The sequence below is a fragment of the Gossypium raimondii genome, chromosome 3 (genome assembly GCF_025698545.1).
Source record: "Gossypium raimondii isolate GPD5lz chromosome 3, ASM2569854v1, whole genome shotgun sequence".
Classification (NCBI taxonomy): Eukaryota; Viridiplantae; Streptophyta; class Magnoliopsida; order Malvales; family Malvaceae; genus Gossypium; species Gossypium raimondii.
Genome location: NC_068567.1, coordinates 9,729,587 through 9,749,126, shown reverse-complemented (window position 1 = coordinate 9,749,126; position 19,540 = coordinate 9,729,587). Strand labels below are relative to the sequence as shown.

At 33.0% G+C, this 19,540-nt stretch overlaps 1 protein-coding gene across 2 annotated transcripts; it reads left to right on the top strand.

Moving 5' to 3' along the window:
• Positions 1-769: 769 nt before the first annotated feature.
• On the top strand, positions 770-8,965 carry LOC105797091 (putative transcription elongation factor SPT5 homolog 1). Of its 2 annotated transcripts, XM_012627018.2 has the most exons (22): positions 777-1,229; positions 3,709-3,947; positions 4,065-4,211; positions 4,306-4,464; positions 4,544-4,627; positions 4,837-4,907; positions 4,994-5,348; positions 5,444-5,599; positions 5,679-5,776; positions 5,852-5,900; positions 5,983-6,135; positions 6,218-6,361; positions 6,449-6,542; positions 6,684-6,845; positions 6,925-6,973; positions 7,065-7,159; positions 7,282-7,360; positions 7,468-7,522; positions 7,601-7,718; positions 7,796-7,936; positions 8,287-8,384; positions 8,587-8,965. In XM_012627018.2, exons 1-22 carry the CDS (start codon positions 896-898, stop codon positions 8,824-8,826), a joined length of 3,120 nt encoding a protein of 1,039 aa, XP_012482472.1. In that variant the 5' UTR covers positions 777-895; the 3' UTR covers positions 8,827-8,965. The 2 variants fall into 2 exon arrangements, with proteins under 2 accessions (XP_052484058.1, XP_012482472.1); XM_052628098.1 differs by lacking the exons at positions 8,287-8,384; positions 8,587-8,965 and having other exon boundaries at positions 770-1,229; positions 7,605-7,718.
• The last annotated feature ends 10,575 nt before the right edge of the window (positions 8,966-19,540 follow it).

Genomic DNA, 19,540 nt, shown 5'->3' with positions numbered 1-19,540 from the left:
ATAAATGCTTAGCTATACATTCAAATAGTTATTTGAAAAATTAGTATTCAAGATTGAAAATGTAAAACATGAGAAAGTATGTGATGTTTTCATGAGGAGGAGTAAATACGTGTTGTACTCTTTTTCCCTTAACCTAAGTTTTGTTCCATTAGATTTTCCTGATAAGGTTTTTAATAAGACAGCATATTATATCTCACAGAGTTTTTCCTAATAAGGTTTTAACGAGGCACATTATCTACCAATGGACATTCAAGGGGGAGTGTTATGAATATCTTATTAAGTGGATGCCAATCATGATCAAGATAAAGTTTTAATGTACTTTAGAATTAGATATCTATTTTTTTTATACTTCTTATGCCTATAAATAGAGATTCTGATGAAACATCATAATCACCCTTTTTGATCAATAAAGTACATTATCTATTGTTTTCATATTTTATTTGTTCTTTATTCTCTCCATCTCTCCTTATTTTATAACAAATTTCAAATATTTTATTTTTCAAACTTTACTAACCAATTTTCTTCACACCTACCGATTTTTTTTTGGTTTGATTTTTCATCTTTCCTATTTCGGCCTACACTATCAAGCAAAGCAGTTTTTGGATTCCTTATTTTCCTCTGACATCTAACAGACAATTCAAGTAAGAGTGGCCCAATTAAAATCCACCTGGCCCATTTTACAGGCGTCGGAAAAAGGAAAAAAAATAACGCCTTGTCTCCTTCCCCTTTCTCTGTAAAAAAAAAAGGTAATATCTGTCACCTTTCTGATTAATTGAAAATAAAATTACAAGCTTACCCCTCCATTTCTAGGGTTCCATTTCTCCATTTCTTCAGAAATTCAGAACTTGATATCATCAACGAAGGGAAACCTCAGAGCTCTGGTTAAGTTACTGCGATGGCGAGACGAAGAGACGAGGAAGATGATGATGTTGGTGATGAAGAGTACGAAGATGAGGAGGACCAGTTAGTGGACGATGAGGATTACGAGGAGGACGAAGACGTAGGGAGAGGTCGAGGTGGTTCAAGCAGGAAGCGACGCAGATCTGATTTCATCGATGACGCGGCGGAGGAGGATGATGAGGAAGATGAATATGAAGATGACGACGGTGAGGTTTATGGGGGCGGTGGCAAAAAGCATAGCAAGGCTCCGCGTGTTGGCTCTCAGTTTTTTGATCTTGAAGCACAGGTGGATAGCGATGAGGAAGAGGAAGAAGAGGAGGGCGAAGACGGTAATTTCCTCTTCTTTCTTTTCTTTTTATTCATACTGGGATCGAAATTGCTAGTGAAGTGAAAAAGAAATGATGATTAGTGTGCTCTAATCCGAGTTTATCTTGGAAGAAACCGAATCTAATTCTTGTTTAGAAATGAGTTTCAACTTTCTATGCTTAAGCTAGTTCACTATGGTATTTTTGGAGATTGCAATTACATGCCCTTTTAATAAAAGTCTCTTTATCTTGATTCTGGTTCTAGAATCCGCTTAGGATTTTAAAATTTAGGATTTGTAAAGGGTTCTTTTGGTTAAGTGAGGAAATGTGGTGGTGATGGAAGCAATAGTGGGGTGAGAAAGGTGAGAGCTACGGTGGTTATCATAATTGTAGAAAGAAAATCACAGAGAATGTTGAAGTTCTCAAATTTGACCAAAAGATCAAAATCCAAAAGTCCCCCTTAATGAAACCTTGGATTCCCTATATTCAAAAGAACATTTATGAAACAAATGGTGTATTTTATAGAACGTGGGAGATATGTGAGTTAATTCATAAGAATGTGCTATGAATGATAGGTAACGAGAGTTATGAAGATAGTGGATATAATGGTAGTTCCATGGAAGTTACATTCATATAACTCATTTGGCAATGAGATTGCTACTTGCAAACTTAAGTGCAAGTGCATGGTTTAATCAGCGAGGAGAGGGAGAAAAAACTTGTACTCTAGAGAAAGGTTAACAAGTAGACTTCTTAATAGTGTCTGTATCTGAACCTCCGAGACATCCCAAAAGTGGGGAGACGCAAGAATCCTGCCGAAATTCTTAGGCTTAGCCCCACAAGTTACCCAATATGAAAGCTGTTCCCAAGGCTAACATGTTTAAGAAGTGTTGGGATAGTATTTCCTAGCATTACTATTGAAAGAAATGTTAATAACCGAAAATGGGTATCTACAGCATTGAATATAGTTTCTTTCCGTTTTATTTTTGCTAAACGATGCTGAAGTTTGCATTCTAGTTATGTATGTGGCATTTATATTCTGTGTGTAGTAACTTTTGACAAATTCAGAATCATTTGTTGGAGATATTAATCTAACATTTGCAGTTGTAAAATATGTCGCTGAAAATTTTTATTGTTGGCATATAAAAATGTAGCATTTTTTATTTTGATCTGAAAGTCATGAACGGCTTATATTTTAAATTGATTTGTTTGAACCTTATTTTTCTCTCTGAATTTTTATCGAATCCATTTTGTGTCTCATTCTTCACATTTCTTGAAAGGCCTGTTTACCGAGTAAAATTTTTAAATAACAGTATTCCATTTACTTGGTTGTATGTCATTTTGATAACTATGCAATCATGGAATGGAACCACAGGAGTAATATCAGTAGTTCCTTTTGTTGTAATTATTTGATTCTTAACTAGCTCCTATTTTTCCAACAATTCTTCTTCTGAACTTTTTTCTCCTGAAAGATTCCGATTAATTTCATTGAATTCATAGTCATTTGTATGATTATTATTTGCCAGGCATGGCAGGAAAAAAACTTTGCTGGGTGTATACTTTTACTTTCTCTATTTCTTTGCTGTTCTGTTTCATTTTTAACTGTGCTGGAACACTGAGCATCTGATGCTTTTGAAGTTTGCTACTTTGGTAATTATCAAAATCTGAACGAGCTGTTAGTTTTCCAACTTTTTGTTTTTCCGAAGTTTTCTGCGAAGAACTCCATTATATTTTGTAAGTTGTACCTCTGATGGGATATGTAGCACCCATTCGTCTGCAAATTCTAAGAATTTTTCCTTGTTTTGGAATTTAAATCATTCTATTGAATTTTATTGGTTTGCATTCTTTTTTCTCCCCTATTTGTATGCTAGTCAGGCTGGAAAAAAAATCATTTCTCTGTAATTCTTGGTTCGCTCGTGTGGCAGTTCTATTGCTGTAAGCTGTACATCTGTTGGGATGCTTAGCACTCATTCTCTGCAAATTCTAAGAATTTTTCTTTGCTTTGGAATTTAAATTAATTGGTTTACTTTCTTGTTCCTCCCCTATGAAGCCTCTTGGTCTTTAGAAAATTGTGCTTGAGAATCTTTTTGGTTACCATATATGACAATTTCACCTAAAATCAATTGGTTATTAGGAGGTCATGCAGTAACAGCTTGAAATGATGAATGGAAACTATGTATGTGTATCTCATGGTTGATATCGATTGTTCTTTACCTTCTTTAATGTCTTTCCAAAGTTATATTGCTTTCAATTATCCCACACTCTGCCCTGATCCAAAAAGATAAGTGCGGCTTAGTTTAGCTGGAGAGGCATTTCATTATCAACACAATTAAATGATTGATAAACCTTTATGGGATCGTTTCATGGCAACCTATTTCCCTCATTATGGTTATAAATGGTCTGATGGCATATCTGAGTTTGGTGACTGTTCAATCTTCTATTTGTGCTGGCCCCTTTATCCTCAATTTTCTGTATGTTGCTGGTATATTGACAACTGGAAATGCAGACTTCATAGTTGAGACTGGAGCTGATCTTCCTGATGAAGATGTTGGTAGAAGGATGCACCGTCGCCCATTACCAATGCGGGAGGATGAACAAGAAGATGTTGAAGCTCTTGAGAGAAGCATTCAGGCTAGGTATGCTAGATCAAGTCACACAGAATATGATGAGGAGACAACTGATGTGGAACAGCAAGCACTTTTGCCATCAGTAAGAGATCCAAAGCTGTGGATGGTGAAATGTGCGGTATGCTAATGATTTTCTCTGCAATATAAGTTTTGGAATTCTTAAAATGGACAGTAGTGGTTAATGACTATTGGGACATTTTTTCATGGAAATTAAGGTAATCTTTATGTATGCTAGATTGGTCGTGAACGAGAGACTGCTGTTTGCCTCATGCAGAAGTTCATTGATAAAGGAGTTGAATTGCAGATCAGGTCTGTTATTGCTCTTGATCACCTCAAAAATTATATTTATATTGAAGCAGACAAGGAAGCCCATGTACGAGAGGTATGTGATTATTTCTTCGTCGGCTTTATTTTTCATGAGTGGCATAGCTAGATGTCTAAACATGTTTTTGTTGACTAACTTTGATCTTCTTCAGGCTGTCAAAGGTCTACGTAATATATTTCCAGCAAAGATTATGCTTGTTCCAATAAGAGAAATGACTGATGTTTTATCAGTTGAAAGTAAAGCAATTGATCTTTCAAGAGATACCTGGGTCAGAATGAAGATTGGGACATATAAGGGTGATCTTGCTCAAGTATGAGTTTTATCCATGTCACTTCCATGAGTTCTTCTCTTAAACTTTATAGTCTGACATCCTAATTTCCATTTCCCAGGTAGTTGATGTGGATAACGTGAGGCAGAGAGTCACTGTGAAATTGATCCCTAGGATTGACTTACAGGCTCTTGCAAATAAATTGGTATGGAATGGACTACATTTATGTTAGGTGCCTATCTCATGGATTGTGCATGTTAAACCTTACAATAGAATTTTGTTTTAATCTTCTTATGCAGCCATTGAGCTTTATCCGTCTATATATGAAATTGCAGATTTAGGAAAATATTAAACTGATAATGTTCAGTTGCCTGGTTCTACTATCCTTGATCCACTCTCTACTATTTTATTCAGGAAGGCAGAGAGGTTGCAAAGAAGAAAGCCTTTGTCCCTCCTCCTCGTTTATTGAATGTTGATGAGGCTAGGTAGGTGCAAATGATTCCAACCTTTGGTGAAAAATCTGCTACACTTGTGCTTTCTTCATAATAACCTATATTAATTGTTTTCCTAGGGAACTTCATATTCGTGTAGAACGCAGGCGAGATCCAGTTACTGGTGATTACTTTGAGAATATTGATGGCATGCTTTTCAAAGATGGATTCTTGTATAAAACAGTGTCCATGAAATCAATTAGTGCTCAAAACATAAAACCGACTTTTGATGAACTTGAAAAGTTCCGGGCACCTAGCACGAATGGAGTTGAAATGGTTGGTTTGTCAACTTTGTTCGCAAACAGGAAGAAAGGCCACTTCATGAAGGGTGACGCCGTGATTGTTGTCAAGGGGGATTTGAAAAATTTAAAGGGATGGGTTGAAAAGGTTGAGGAAGAGAATGTCCATATCAGACCAGAAATGAAAGGCCTTCCAGTAAGAATTCAGTCATTATTTGTGTTCTTTGAATTAAGATTTTGGTTACTGGTGTGCATGCAAGTTCATTCTTAGCCATTAATGATGTTTTGCAGAAAACTCTTGCTGTTAACGAAAAAGAGCTGTGTAAGTACTTTGAGCCTGGGAATCATGTGAAGGTTGTGTCTGGGACAAAGGAAGGTGCAACTGGCATGGTTGTTAAGGTGGAGCAGCATGTGCTCATCATTTTATCCGATACGACCAAGGAACATGTGAGTGAAGTACCATTCGAGTCTGGTTCTGATCTAAGGATTATCTTATTAGAAAAACGATTGGCATTTGTTTTATCAGATTCGTGTTTTTGCTGATGATGTTGTTGAGAGCTCTGAAGTGACTACTGGTATTACAAAAATTGGAGAGTATGAGCTTCATGATCTTGTGCTACTAGAGTAAGTAGTTCCTTGTTGAAGAATTTCTATTTAGTGTTAATTTGGGAGCCTAATCTATTCATTCTGTTGGTGCAGTAACAATAGCTTTGGTGTAATTATACGTGTAGAAAGCGAAGCGTTTCAGGTGCATCAACCTCTCCTGAATGGCATGATATTGAGTGGTCATCTTTTGAATATGCTCTTAGTGTTGTACTTTTTTCTTTTAGGTTCTTAAGGGTGTCCCAGAAAGACCAGAGGTTTCTCTTGTCAAATTGAGGGAAATCAAATGTAAGGTTGATAAGAAATTTAATGTGCAAGACAGATATAGGAATACTGTTGCTGTGAAAGATGTAGTTAGGATCCTTGAAGGCCCTTGTAAAGTAAGATTTTTTGAATTTGATTTGTTTTATCAGTTATTTTACTTGTTTACAGTTTACATACTGTCCTCCCTTATCATATTAGGGGGAACAAGGTCCTGTAGAGCACATATATAAAGGAGTCCTGTTCGTGTATGATCGGCATCACCTTGAACATGCTGGCTTTATATGTGCTAAAGCTGATTCTTGTTGTATAGTGGGAGGATCACGTTCCAATGGTGACAGAAATGTAAGCTTTTTTTGTTGTTCTTTTCAATGTTATTTCATGTATAACTTGAATCATTCTCATTCTAGCATATTTGATTCAATCTTTTAGGGTGGTTCTCTCTCAAGATTTGGTGGCTTCAAGGCTCCATCCCGTGTACCACCTTCACCGAGGAGATTTTCTAGGGGAGGTCCTCCATTTGATTGTATGTTGCCGGTGGTCTTAGCATCCTTGTTTATACAAACTTTTATGGTTACTGAATTTCATTGAATTGTTATTTTCTTGGTTCAAGCAATTAAATTTCATTAGAAGGCTGAAGCTATTAACTTCTGCCTCTTTAAAACAGCTGGAGGAAGGCACAGAGGCGGAAGAGGAGGGCATGATGCTTTGGTTGGTACTTCTGTGAAAATTCGCCAGGGTCCTTATAAGGGTTACCGTGGACGTGTTGTAGATATTAAAGGTCAATCAGTTCGAGTTGAGCTGGAGTCTCAAATGAAGGTTGTTACAGGCAAGTCCAGGGTAATATTTGAAATGTTTTCTCCTTTTTAGTATCTTTATTGCTTATAAAATTTGTTTTATGTCTACAGTTGATCGCAATTCCATATCTGATAACGTGGTTATTTCAACACCCCACCGGTAAATTTGGTTTCTTCAAAATTCCTAAGTTTATTGGAGAAAACCCATGTTGCTATATCTCTCTGACATTATGTTTCTTTTGTTTCACCAGTGAGTCATCCCGGTATGGTATGGGAAGTGAAACTCCTATGCACCCTTCACGAACTCCATTACATCCATACATGACTCCTATGAGAGATCCTGGAGGTACTTTTTATTGCGATCAGCGTTTTCCTATGCTTTTAGTGTTGATGCTTCCATTTTACATGATTCTATTATTTAGCAATAATAAAATAATAATAATATAGTTACTTCTATGTTCTCCGCAGCAACACCTATCCATGATGGCATGAGAACACCCATGCGTGACAGGGCCTGGAATCCTTGTGCACCTATGAGTCCACCCAGGTTCCTTTGAAGATTCCATTCATTTGGAGAATCGCATATTAATTAATCATTGTTTATGTTCATGCTGTATTTTGTCTCATTGTTTTATAATGATGATTGCAAAATAGGGATAATTGGGAAGAAGGAAACCCTGCCTCTTGGGGAACCAGTCCTCAGTATCAGGTAAGGATTCTTGCACAATTAAGGGCTATCGATGATATGACTATTCTTTTTCTTTAATTGTAATAATGTTTCTTTCAGCCAGGAAGTCCTCCTTCAAGGGCATATGAAGCACCTACTCCTGGTTCAGGTTGGGCTAGTACTCCTGGCGGTAGTTACAGTGAGGCTGGAATACTGAGAGATAGCAGTTCAGCTTATGGTAGTATTTTATCCTATTTTTGCTATTCGAATCTTTTAGTGTCTTTTAGTGTTACTCATTTTCAATGTTTGCTGTAGCCAACGCTCCAAGTCCTTATATGCCATCAACTCCTAGTGGGCAGCCTATGACACCAAGCTCAGGATCCTATATTCCGGGTACACCTGGAGGGCAGCCGATGACACCAGGAACTGGTCTTGATATGATGTCTCCAGTAATAGGTGCTATTTCTGTTTCCTTGTCTTCGTTTTTTCCCCAGGGAACTGGACAATCTTCATCCAAATTTTCTAGTAGATAATTTATGGGATTTAAATTTACTCGTGTACTTAATTCATACCTTTTAATGTTGAAGACATTTTGGTGCCAGTTGCTGATGAGAGCTTATCCTGGCAAATTTTTAATTTTTTTGTTGTGAACTTTGAGATCCAATTTTGATAGTTATTAATAAATTAGGTCTGAGTACTTATGTAGGATTTGTTGAGGGCTTTGAAGTCTAAATTCTTAAGAAAATAACAGAAAAATGCGAACTCTAGGTATACCTCCAACCAATTTAACATCTGGCTGCTTGCAGGTGCTGACAATGAAGGACCTTGGTTCATGCCAGATATTTTGGTCAACATGCGCAAATCTGGAGATGAGTCTCTTGGAGTCATCCAAGAAGTGCTTTCGGTACGTCTTCCATCCATTTGTTGACAATGTTCTTGTTGAAACCTCATACATAGGATATGTTATCCAATACAATTTCATTTCTTTTAGAGTACCACACATTTGTACCTGATATTCATCTGAGTTCAGATAACATAGATTATACTCTCTCAAATAATATTACAAAGAATTTTATATTGAGGATTGATGGGTTCGTATACCACAGGATGGGTCCTGTAAGGTGGCTCTGGGTCCAAATGGCAGCGGTGATACAGTAATTGCGATGCCTAGTGAGATGGAGGTAGTGCCACCGAGGAAATCGGACAAGATCAAAATCATGGGCGGCTCACTTCGCGGTGTAACCGGTAAGTTAATTGGCGTTGATGGTACGGATGGCATTGTTAGGATAGATGACAGTCTTGACGTGAAGATATTAGACTTGGTTATACTAGCAAAATTACACTGATCAACCTCTCTTAAACTACTTATAAAATTAAAAATTCAAGTTAACAATGTAAATTATGATTATTTTAATTCTTTTACTTAGGGGAAGTTATCATTTATTTCATTTTTATTTTAATTCAATATTATTCCTTAATTTTCTACTTTTTTCTTCTTATTTTGTTAAGTTTTTCAATTTCTTTTAGTCCTTTGTGTTTTTATCAACAAAGAATAAATTCGATCCCAATTCTTGATAACATTTTCATGTGCTTATTACATACCTATTTTTCTAACATAAATTATATATTAGTTTGAACCAGTGTTGTTTGAACCTGATTGGGCGATTCGTTTTGAAAGTGACTTTGAATTGATTAGATTGAAAATCTATGCAAATCGGTTAAATTAATTAAAATTTGACTGAACAGACGGTTGAATCAGTTATCAAATCTGGATTTTTGAATTTTTTGAATATTTTAAAATTTTTAATCGGACTAATTAGAATTTGACTACTGTTTAAAAAATATTGATTTGAATACTTTTAGCCACAATTTATTTAAATAATACCGATAACGAATTGTTTCTTTTATGTATTCAATCTAAACATAATTTATTATGTATGTCACTAAAAACATAGCAAAAAAATGTGGTAGACTCATTATAAACAATTTATTTATAGAATATTTAAGTGTGGTGATAAACTGTATTAATTTAGTTAGAAAATAATTAAAATTTATTGTTTTTAAGAAGTCGAAAAGACTATTTTGTTTATTATTATTATTATATATATTTGAATAAAACTATAAAAGTCAATTTAGAAAAACATTCACATTATGAGATAGTATTATGGACGTCCTTATACTAGAATTAAGATTACATTTTGTCAACTCTACTTGATAAATTAATTATTGTATTTTGAATTAAAGAGAAAATTGATTATTTTGTTAAATATTTCATCCATTTCAATTATTAAAATTGGCAACTATACGGCTGTATGAGATATCGTGGTATATCATAATTAACTATTTGATTATTTTTTAGTTACGATAGTTTTTAACAATAAAAATAAATTTATTTTATACAAAAGAAGGTTAACTTACCCTTTAATCTAATATATAAAAGTTAATTAATTTATTTTTAAATAAAAATGAAATATATTCAGTGTTTTCACAATAATACCTTTTGCCCCACTTAAACTAAAGTTTATTTTATACATAATAGTTTTTAGGTGTGCCTAGTTTAGATAATACTGTTGGTAACGATTAGGGTAATAGGATTTATACAAATCAATGTGACATTATAAAAGACATGTGGAGTAAGTACAAAGGAGAAAATAAAATATGTATCTCTTGCCTTTTTATGTAATTGAAAGTAAAAAAGTGAGGGTGAGAAAGAAAAGACAGGAAGCAACAATGTAGGAAAGTGGGGCCAAGGAAGAGCCCAAGGTGAGAGTTGAGAAGGATTGATGGAGTGGAAACGGTGCAGGTGCAGGTGCAGGGGTAGGCACGCGGTGGCAGGGTGTTCGGATGGGCCACTGCCATGGGGTCCACCGCACGCCTCCTATCCTATCCTATGCCATCACTTTTATCTCTCTAAACCCATCTTCCATGTAGACAGACCATTTCAAAATTTTGCCCTGTTTTCCCAGACACTGTGCCCTCGCCATCCCATCATCATCTCTTTCATGCATCCGTCTTCTCTTCCACTTTTTTCCTTTCCTTGCTTTCTTCTTTCTTACTAGGGATTCACGTTAAATTCTGTTTAATCTAAAGGCTTAATTTAAAAATTACCCCTTAAACTATACCTGTTTTCTCAAATAACTACTCTTTTTTTCAATTTGGGTACCTAAATTAAATTTTTTCCCACGTTGCTCAACTGCTAGTCTGCTGTTACCCAATCACCAAACGACACGTGGCAAAAAGCCACATAAGCAAACAACCTTATTATTTCTATAAAATAATTCTAAAAAAATAAAAAAAATATTTCCCCCACCCCTCTCCCTCTCCCTCTCCTCCCCGCCACCGCTCTCCTCCATCGTTCCTTCTCCCCCCACCGTCGAAGAAGCTGAAGATCTGAACTCAGGGGGCCAATCAAAACTCATTTTCCGTCGATCTCTTGGGGGGAATATTCCAACCTGAAACACATTATTACCAACATTCATTTGAATTTTAACCATACAATGGTTAGAAATGAGAGGTAGATGTAGCGTAAAATCCACATCTTTTCAAACACCATTATAGACTTGTTTTTAGTGGAGGCAATTTTGGAGAGATGTGGGGGTGGTGGAGAGGGCAGAGGTCTCGGACTCCATTACGGTCGGGTTCAATTTAAAAATGAAGCAGACAATGGCACATCATTATATTTCTCAATCATTGTAACTCCAAAGATTAAAAAACAAATCTCAAAGTTAAGGACCCAAGCCTAACTTGTCCAGGGAAAAATGAAGCATATAATTAGTTTAGTTAGGGGCATTGGTCATGATATAAAGGAGGGTTGCATGCCGAAATCATCACTAAATCTTCCAACTTCAAACTTAAGTCTCCTAATGCCATTCCATCACCATATCAATTTTACATCATTCCATAGTTTTTCATATCTCATTCAATACTTAAAATTATTCATAACTCCTTTCCAACCCATAGCGCACTCGAACTCACGTCCTCTTGCATTGACAATAATGCCTATACCAATTAAACTAAGATTCAATCAACATAAATAGATAAACTTAAATTGCTGTTTTTTTTTTTGTTAAATTGTATTATATAAATTGCTACACAATTGATTATGTTCCTAATTCTTTCCATATAAATTATAGAACTATTGGTTTCTAGGTTAGTAATTTGGCAATAATGCTTAGCAATGTATTTTAATTGGACTAACTTTTCAATCTTCGCAAGGTACAAGAATTAAAGTCTAACAAATTAAAGTAAATGGATTAATTTATCAATTTGAGTAATTTATAGATAAATTAATTAGATCCATTTTATTTTATGGTAATAAAATCATTTAATAAAAAAATAAGTTCACAAAAAAATTTAAAATTTAAACTCTAAGTATTACTATTAAGTATTAACCCCAAAAAAGAAAAAAGAAAAACATCTTTAACAAGAAAAGAGACATCAATGGGATTCATAAGAAAAGAGAAAAGGGTTTTACATTACTGAAAAGCGAAAAAGCTTTACAAGCTTTGAAAAGGTTAGGCAATGCTTCTCTCTTTTTCTTTTCTACTTTATTCATCACCTCAACACTGTTCACAAATTTACGATTTGTTTGCATTATTATAATATGAAAAATAATAATAAATTTCAGTTTCTTTTTTCTTTTTTGAAAATTTTAAATTGCAGAGAATTTACATAAGTTTTAGATATTTTAACAATTTTATAAAACTTTCAAAAGAATCAATTTACCATTGTATTGCGATTATAATTTTAGATTTTTTATAATTAAAAAATCTTAATTTTGAGAGGTTTTAAAATAATTTTATGATTTAAAAAGTGTACAACTTTTCTAGGTTATTATAATTTGAGATATTTTTATAATTATACAACTTTAAGTAGCAAATTAATAATTTTCCTATTGTATAGGAGGGTAAATGCATACGATAAAATTCAAAATTTTGTACATTTTTCATTAAGATTGAATTCTGAAAAATATTTTTTGCACTTCAAGCCCTAACATCTTAATAAATAAAACCATCCAAAACAAATTAAAAATAAAACTAAGACAAACAAAAAATTTCACTCCAACAAAGAGCAATTTCAAACTTGTTTTTTTTTCTAAAATTAAAGATGATAATCACTTATCAATTAAACACTTTGTCTAAAATCAATATGTTATAACCTGTCGGCAACAATCCGTAAGGCATCATTTTCGTTTTTCCATGCAAAAAGCCCTAATTTTACAAGCTCCCACTTGCTATAAAACACAATCATCGTGTATAATGACTTTAATCAAACAACAGAAGCAAATACAAAGGGAAGGGAAGCTTCATGTCCCAATAAAAGTTTCCCCTTATTTATCCTGATTGGTTGGGTATCATATAATTTTTCTACTATATGGTTATTGCCACTTCTAAACAATGATAGAGATATAGTATCTTCATTAGAAAAAAAAAAAACCAAAGATGTTGAGAAAAGTGATAATTGTTAGGGTTTAAGTCATTCTTGTGGTGGGAGTCACCATTGGCATTGCGTTTATAGTTCACCAGAGTCTCAATGATAATGAAACATTATCTCCATAAATGAAGGCAATGTCTAACTTTTGTTCATTTACTCATTATCGAGAATCTTGTCAGAAGACTCTTATCTCTGTCAATAGCACTGGTCCTAAGAAGATCGTTACGAAGGCTATCTTGGCAGTTGGGGAAGTACGAAGAAGTTCATGAACTATTCTAACTCCCTAATGGTTCAAGTTAAGAACAACCTCACAAAGACTAGACCCAAGATGAATTAATTCTGAATCCGTTTGTAAATTAATTCACTTGTGACATTCATGGTGTGATTTACCTAAATCCTGAGTTAGTCACTGACCATGCGTATGTAACTCATGTGCTTTGATATAAGTGGAGGCTTATGCTCTAAAAATGATCCAGCCGATGGCCAATATGTTGGGTATATGGCATGATTTACTAGCAATAGTGGAATTTATAGCTCAATTAAAGAGTTAACGATATCCTCTCATTGACATTGTGTGCATTGATAAACATGGAACGTGACCATGGGTTGCTTGTTCTCGAACGAGCAATTAATCATAGTCATTTGTTGACAGTGATCATATTAATCATTAAGAAGATATAATGGTGACAATGAGATAAAATATGATTCTATTGAGTGAATGGATTTAACTCAAAGGAATCAAAGATATCATATGAGGGTAACACACACATGACAAGGTCATTGGACAAAGCAATTGAATGAATTGCTTTCATAAAGAGTATACAATAATGAGTTTTCAATCATGATACTTCTTGTGGACTGACTCCATGATTAAGTAATTGCGAATTATCGAAACGATACTTCTAGACATAATTGCAATTACTAGAGCCTATTGTATATGTCCAATTGGTCCCTTTGTTAGCTTAATAAAAGCTCAATCGGATTGCATTTGAAAATGTTGCATTTTGATCCTTTTTTGTTCTCGGGTCAACTTTAGAACTCATGTAAGCTCGTATAAGACTCAGGGAAAAGTTTTAAATTGTATTAAATTATTGAAGTGATTAATTATTGAAGTGATTAAAGTTATTGAGTTTTAATTGTTAATTATTTATAACTATTCTGTTTTGTACTATAGCATTTCGTAACTCGATCCCAACGACGGGGATGGGTGAGAGGTGTTATAGAGATAACTTGAAATGAATTGCATATAGAATTGATAAATTGTGGAATGAATGGAAAAAAAAAAGAAAGAGAAACAGATCGCATGTATCACTATTCGCAGTAAATACATTTCTTCAAAAAGTACAAAAGATGACTTGGAAATTAATTTAATTTCTTTAAATTATTATTTAATTGATTGTAATTAAATAGTTGAAGTTCAAAGTGAGAATTAAATTAATTAGTCATCATAAGTTTGTTGAATAACACAATTAAATTAATTTCCTCATGGATTCTAATACGGTAAAGTTTCCATGACTTTAACGAAATTAGAATTGGATTGAGAAAATAATTTAATTAAAAAATTAATTTAGTTTAATTAATATTTTCGGTAATAGAAAATAGTTATTGGATTGGATAAATCATAAGTATTGAATAAAAATTCATATAACACATATAATTGTACCCAATACACAAGATAGGCCTAGAAGCCCGATCCTATGTGTGTGGGGCAACAAATCCTAGTCCTAATAAGGGTGTGTCACTGCACATCTGTATTCTACTTGTCGTAGAATACAATATTTTCTATTAAAATATTATTATTTAATTAGAAATTATTCGAACATAACTCTTTACTGTTTCTCTCTAAATAAGAACTATGAGTTAACATATTAGCTAACCTTTCTAGCACCGATATTCTATAAATAAGAACTATGAGTTAACATATTAGCTAACCTTTCTAGCACCGATATTCTATAAAAAGTGAAAATTTATTTTAAAGAATAAATTCTATTTTTCAAGAAAATACTCTTAGTTTATGATTTTTAGAAAAAAATAATTTTCCCACTGAAAGTTAAGTAAAGTTTTCATTCTATTATTTGATTCGATTTGTTTAAGAACACGCTTAAAGCAATTCAGGGTTCGAGGACAACAGAGAAGATCGATTGGTTGACAGCTAGGAAACAACCTAGACTGCCTTCGTATAAAGCACGTGTATTCAATTAAAAGTTTATTATTATAAATATCACAATACTTGATTTTAAGAAAAGATGTAAACTTCCGTTCTGCTTTATAAACACTGTTTTCTAATCCGATTTTTCCAACAGACACATCTTTCTTCATCATAGATTTTCTCATTGTAAGCTTCTATTTAGAGAATTTCTAAGATCACCTAACTCTTATTTTGCCACTTTACTGTGATTAGAATAAAAATGTTCATTTATATATTATAGTCCATAAGCAAATGTATTAATTAGTATTATCTATATCTTTTTTAATATATTATCAACATCCTATATATACTTATTGTGGCATATTTATAATGTGAGTGGAAAAAATTATATAATAAATTTATAAAATAAAATAAAATGCACATACAACTTTAGTTAAAATAAAATTTAATTTATTTTGAGTTTAAATATCAAGATTCTCATCATGAATATGTAACTTCTAGATTTATTAAAATATAAAAAAGACATAAATACCCTCAAAATAATATTTGTTTTTTTTTATTATAAAAAAATGGGCTTGCTGATTGAGTTTTAATTGGGTTGGCATTGACATTATTATCAATGCAGGAGGACGTAAGTTCGGCGTGCTAAAATACATTATTCTTTTATTTAAGGATTAGAGATGAATTATGAATAGTTTAGACTTTGTATATATAAAAAAAGGGGTTGATGTATGAATTCTTTTATAAAATACTAGGCCCTCATAAAACCATAATCATATACCATATTTATCTTAAATCTACATAATTTGGAAGACAAATATATTTAAAAGAACTCTTATAGTACACCCTTAGTATTTTTAATTAAATAAGTCAATTTTGTTTAATTTTTATTCATGAAATTCTTGATGAGAAATATGGTTAGATGAATAGTTTCTTATTTCCGAATCCTCTAAAAGCATTTCTTCATCACCTTCAATGCTTTTATCACTGTTGTATAATGTTTGTTTCGCTTTTCTACTTAGGATTGGATATTGAGATCCAATAATAATAGTTTTATTCATTATTGTTTCAATTTTGAACTGGTGAAATGGATTAAAAGATTAAAGATTAGATATTGGTATGAAAACACCATATAATTAACAATGTTTTGAAGAAAATATATGAATGACAACAATGCAATATCATGCATAAAGTAGTTTAATATCTCAACCATTTTTTGTAACTTAGGTATTAGGATTTCTCCAAAACAGTTTTATCTTAATTAAAACTAATGGCTTTGTTGCACAAAGATATAAAAGTTTAAAGGCTTTTTATAAATATATTAGCCAATTTGAAAATTGAATCATGTTTTTTTTAGAAGTTAAAACTATTAAAAAAACTAAATATTTTATTTAGAAATTTCAGATTTGATTTTTAGATGAATGGGGTGAAATTAAAAGCTAATTGGTATTTTATTTTGTATTCAATATATATATATATAAAACCAAAATCAATATATAAAAATAAAATTGAATTTTATTGTGCTTAACATGAGAACTTGGAGGTGAACGAAGAGTGTGTTGTCCTGTTGAGGTGTCCCTAAGTCAGGTTAATGTACTTGGTGAAGGCTTATGTGTAATAAAAGTAAGTTCTTGTTGTCGGAAGGGGAGTTACCTCCCAAAGCTTATAATTAGTCCTCAATTTCGTAGGTCAATGGCCCTATGGTGTTTGGCGAGAGGTGTCGAGGTTGCCTTTTAACCAGGTGGCTCCGTTTGTTATTCTCTAGATGAGGTGGTTTCTAGGTTTTCCATTAAAGAGAGGGGGAGGTCACAAAATGGCTTTCATCGAGATGGCGCTTTTTGGTGAATGCTGAAGAGTTTTTTTTTCCTTAAGATTTTTTTATGAATGTAATAGTAAATCCTCAAAAATCATAATGTGTTTATATGGTGCGCGTATTGCTTGCTTACACACAAGTAATTTGAGTGCTGAAATTCACATATTTTGCATTAATGAGCGAGATATGTGATTTAGTTTTAGCGAGGGTTGAGGCAATGCAATATGTATGTTAACTCTCCACACATAAAATATATCATCTGTATGATGAATTATTGTATCTTTTGAAGCTTTAACACCACTATGATTGCTGTTAAAATCAATAAAAGGCTTAGGATTTTGAAATTGGATTTGTTTCTTTAGTTAAAGAGTTTGCTAGATTTTTGCTAGCATTTTATGCATTTTTGAAGATAGTGGGAACACTTTCATTTTTTTTTTTGGGATTTTTTAGTTGTTTTTGTGTTTGAGGCTTTGCTATTTCCTATTATAGTAGTTTTTGTTTTTCTTTTAGAGTGTGAAAATAATAATCCCTAATGATGGCGTTAGTAAAGGTGGGAGGAGAGGAATGGAATTGCAAAGTGAGTTGTGTGATAGAAAGATAGATGGATGAATTGGGACTAGTGTGGCCAGTCACCCTAAGGGGATTTTATCCGATTTGAACACTTAATTTTCTTGTATTATCTACATCAATCCTCAAATCCTTGGTTAACACAGTATTAAAGCATTTAAAGAGTTTTTATTGGTTTCTAGAAGTTTTATTTACATAATTTATAGATTTTAATTAAGATTATTTATTTATTTATTTTAAACCTTTATAATGTGGCTTATTTCTCTTAGGCAACCCTTTTAATAATTGAATAAATTTTAAAGTTTTTCTTTTATTGCATGAAGTATATTGCGAGAATAAGAGTGATTCTTTTCTTATTATTTTGAAATACCTGTTTACTTTCAGGTCTTATTATTTGGATTAGATAATGCTCTTAACTCATTCGCAAGATTAATGAATCAGATACTTGGACCTTTATTAAGTAAATTTGTAGTCATTTATTTTTGTGATATATTGATTTATAGTAAAACTTTGGATAACCGTGTTCTCCATGTTAAATCAATATTAAATGTGTTAGACATGAATGACTTTTTGCTAATTTAGAGAGGTGCATCTTTTTCATGGATAAGCTTTTCTTTTTGTGATTTATAATAAGCTTTGCAAGATTTCAAGACAATGACGAAAAGGTTAAAGCCATTAAAAAATGTCTTATCTTTAAATCCATTTATGAGATAAGGTCTTTCCTTGGTTTAGTCTTTTTCTATTGCAAATTTGCTTGTAATTTTTCTACCATTGCTTCTCCTTTGACAAAACTTATTAAACAAAATGTTTCATTTAATTGGATTGATTAACAAGAGTTGGCTTTTAATGAACTTAAATACAAACTTTGTAATGCTAGAATATTCATTTAATTTTGAAATAACTTTTGAAATTGAGTGTGATGGTTTTTTTTTTTTTTAGATATTGGCACAATCCTCATGCAAGATAATAAGCCTATTGCTTACTTTAGTGATAAACTCGAGGAACCACACTTGAACTATTCAACATATCATAAAGAATTATATGCCTTGATAAGGGATTTGAGGTTTGGCAACATTAACTTTTGCCTAAAGAATTTGTGATTCACATTGATCATGAATCATTTAAGAACTTAAGAGGGCAAGATAAGTTAAACAAGCGATATATGATGTGGGTTAGATTTATATAATCTTTTCCTCTAGTTATTTGATATAAGAAAGATAAGAAAAATATTGTGACGGGAGCTTTATCAAGGTATTCTTTACTTTATACTTTGCCTGCTTTTGTTAGGTTTTGGGTATATTAAGGATTTTATATGCCACCGAATCTAATTTTGCAAGCATTTATGAAGCACATGAACATGATGCATTTCAAAAATTCTTTAAGCATGCTAAAAAGGAGTCGTGGGAGTTATTAAGGTATCTGAAGTGTGGGAATAATAAGTCATGGCTGATTCTGGGAGATTTTAATGAAATTCTATTCTCTTTTGAAAAATAAGGGGGGAAAATTCGTGAGGAAAGACAAATGGTTGCTTTTCGAGAAGTGCTAAAAGATTATGAAATGAGCGGTTTAGGCTTTTCTGGGAAATGGTACACATGAGAGAGAGGTAGGTTGGCCAGAAATAATATAAAGGAAAGACTGGACAGAGGGGTAGCTAATCCAGAATGGTGGGATCTTTTTACAGGGTATTCGGTGAACCACTTACAGCATAGCTTTTTTGATCATTGTCCGATGGTTGTGGATACAAATGGGGATGGGATGTTGCGATTTGGGGAAAGACAGTGTCAATTTCATTTCAATTCCAACTGGATATTGGCTAAAGACTTTGAGGAGAGAGTTAAACATGGTTGGAACTTGAACGAGCAGGATATTTTGGTGAAGCTGAAGGAGATGGGTGTAAGGGTTGAGCAATTGGGCAAAAAAGGAGAAAGGATTAAGGGAGCGTCGAACAACATATTTAAATTCTAGACTACTTGAATTGAGTTCTTGTGAGATTAGTAACGTACTTTTGGCAGAGATTACAGAGGTTAAACTGGAGTTGAATTTCAAAGCTAATAGGGAGGAATTATTTTGGGAAAAATTGGAGAGAATCAACTAGCTT

Excerpts from the sequence above, each read along its gene's own strand:
- LOC105797091 (XM_012627018.2), top strand. The coding sequence starts at position 896 with ATGGCGAGACGAAGAGACGAGGAAGATGATGATGTTGGTGATGAAGAG. Across the intron at positions 4,465-4,543 it reads ATAAGGGTGATCTTGCTCAA|GTAGTTGATGTGGATAACGT; the intron begins GTATGAGTTTTA and ends TCCATTTCCCAG. Across the intron at positions 4,628-4,836 it reads AGGCTCTTGCAAATAAATTG|GAAGGCAGAGAGGTTGCAAA; the intron begins GTATGGAATGGA and ends TATTTTATTCAG.